This window comes from Dipodomys ordii, unplaced genomic scaffold, assembly GCF_000151885.1.
Source record: "Dipodomys ordii isolate 6190 unplaced genomic scaffold, Dord_2.0 Scaffold337, whole genome shotgun sequence".
Lineage (NCBI taxonomy): Eukaryota > Metazoa > Chordata > Mammalia > Rodentia > Heteromyidae > Dipodomys > Dipodomys ordii.
In genome coordinates this window covers 2,276-3,733 of record NW_012267553.1, presented here as the reverse complement: position 1 = coordinate 3,733, position 1,458 = coordinate 2,276, and the positions used below count along the sequence as shown (strand labels likewise).

General features: G+C 64.9%; 1 gene segment (V, D, J or C); it reads left to right on the top strand.

The window, feature by feature from the left end:
- The window catches only part of LOC106001643, an 86,178-nt gene extending 84,772 nt beyond the window's left edge, over positions 1–1,406 (top strand). The window contains 2 exon segments of the C gene segment in view: positions 634–948; positions 1,037–1,406. Coding sequence covers positions 634–948; positions 1,037–1,386 — 665 coding nt within the window.
- The last annotated feature ends 52 nt before the right edge of the window (positions 1,407–1,458 follow it).

Sequence of the window (1,458 nt, the reverse complement as noted above, 5' to 3'; positions counted from 1 at the left end):
CCTGGGCCTGAGCCTGAGCCTGGGCCTGAGCCTGGGTCTGAGCCTGAGCCTGAACCTCGGTCTGAGCCTGAGCCTGAGCCTGAGCCTGGACCTCTGTCTGAGCCTGAGCCTGAGCCCGGGCCTGAGCCTGAGCCTGGGCCTGGGCCTGAGCCTGAGCCCGGGCCTGAGCCTGGGCCTGGGCCTGGGCCTGGGCCTGGGTCTGGGCCTGAGCCTGAGCCTGAGCCTGAGCCTGAGCCTGGACCTCGGTCTGAGCCTGAGCCTGAGCCCGGGCCTGAGCCTGATCCCGGGCCTGAGCCTGAGCCCGGGCCTGAGCCTGAGCCCGGGCCTGAGCCATTCTGGTGGGAGTTGGGACACAGCCTGGTCTGAGCACGGGGTCGGCACTGCATGGTGTTGGCTGTTGACAGCCAGATCCCAGTTCTAGCACACGCCCATCTCCAACCTGCCAGGGTAGGAGTAGGGGCTGTGGAGAGCCCCTCGCTCCCCCCAGCCTGGTGCCAAAAGCACCATGCCTCCTAGCAGCGGCCTGCAGCTCTTAGAGCACTGCAGGGGACGGGGGAGGGCAGAGCCAGGCCCTGGCCACAGCGGGGGACGCACTTCTCACCCTCCTTTCTTTCTGTCCCTCCGGGTCCCCAGCAAGCCCATCCCCCCCACGAGTCTTCCCCCTCGTATCCTGCGAGAGCCCCCTGTCCGATGAGAGCCTGGTGGCCGTGGGCTGCCTGGCACGGGACTTCCTGCCCAGCTCCATCTCCTTCTCCTGGAATTACAAGAACAACACCGCCGTGACACAGGGCGTCACCACATTCCCAACACTGCAGGCGGGGGCCAAGTACGTGGCCACCTCGCAGGTGCTGCTGCCCTCCAGGGATGTCCTGGAAGGCACAGACGACTACCTGGTGTGCAAAGTCAAGCATGGTCAGCAAAACGAAGACCTGCGGGTGCCTCTTCCAGGTGAGAGCCGACCCAGCGCAGAAGCTGGTCCGGGTGCAGTGGGCGGGGCTTGGACCAGACCCCACTAATGCCTCCCCCTCCGCTGCAGAGGTTGGAAACCAGCCCCCCAATGTGACCGTGTTCATCCCACCGCGAGACGCCTTCTCTGGCCCCGGCCCACGCAAGTCCAGTCTTATCTGCCAGGCCACAGGCTTCAGCCCCAAGCAGATCACAGTGTCCTGGCTACGAGATGGACGGCCTGTGACGTCCGGCTTCACCACTGAAGAGGTGAGGGCAGAGGCCAGCGCCGAGTCCAAGCCCCGCACCTTCAGCATCACCAGCCAGCTGACCATCACCGAGCTCGAGTGGCTCAGGCAAAGCGTGTTCACCTGCCGTGTGGATCACCAAGGACTCACGTTTGTGAAGAATGTGTCATCCATGTGCAATGCTGGTGAGTGACTTTCCCTGAGTCCAGTGCCCAAGGTCCTAGCCAGGGTACACAGGGACACACGCGCGTGCACACGCACACAC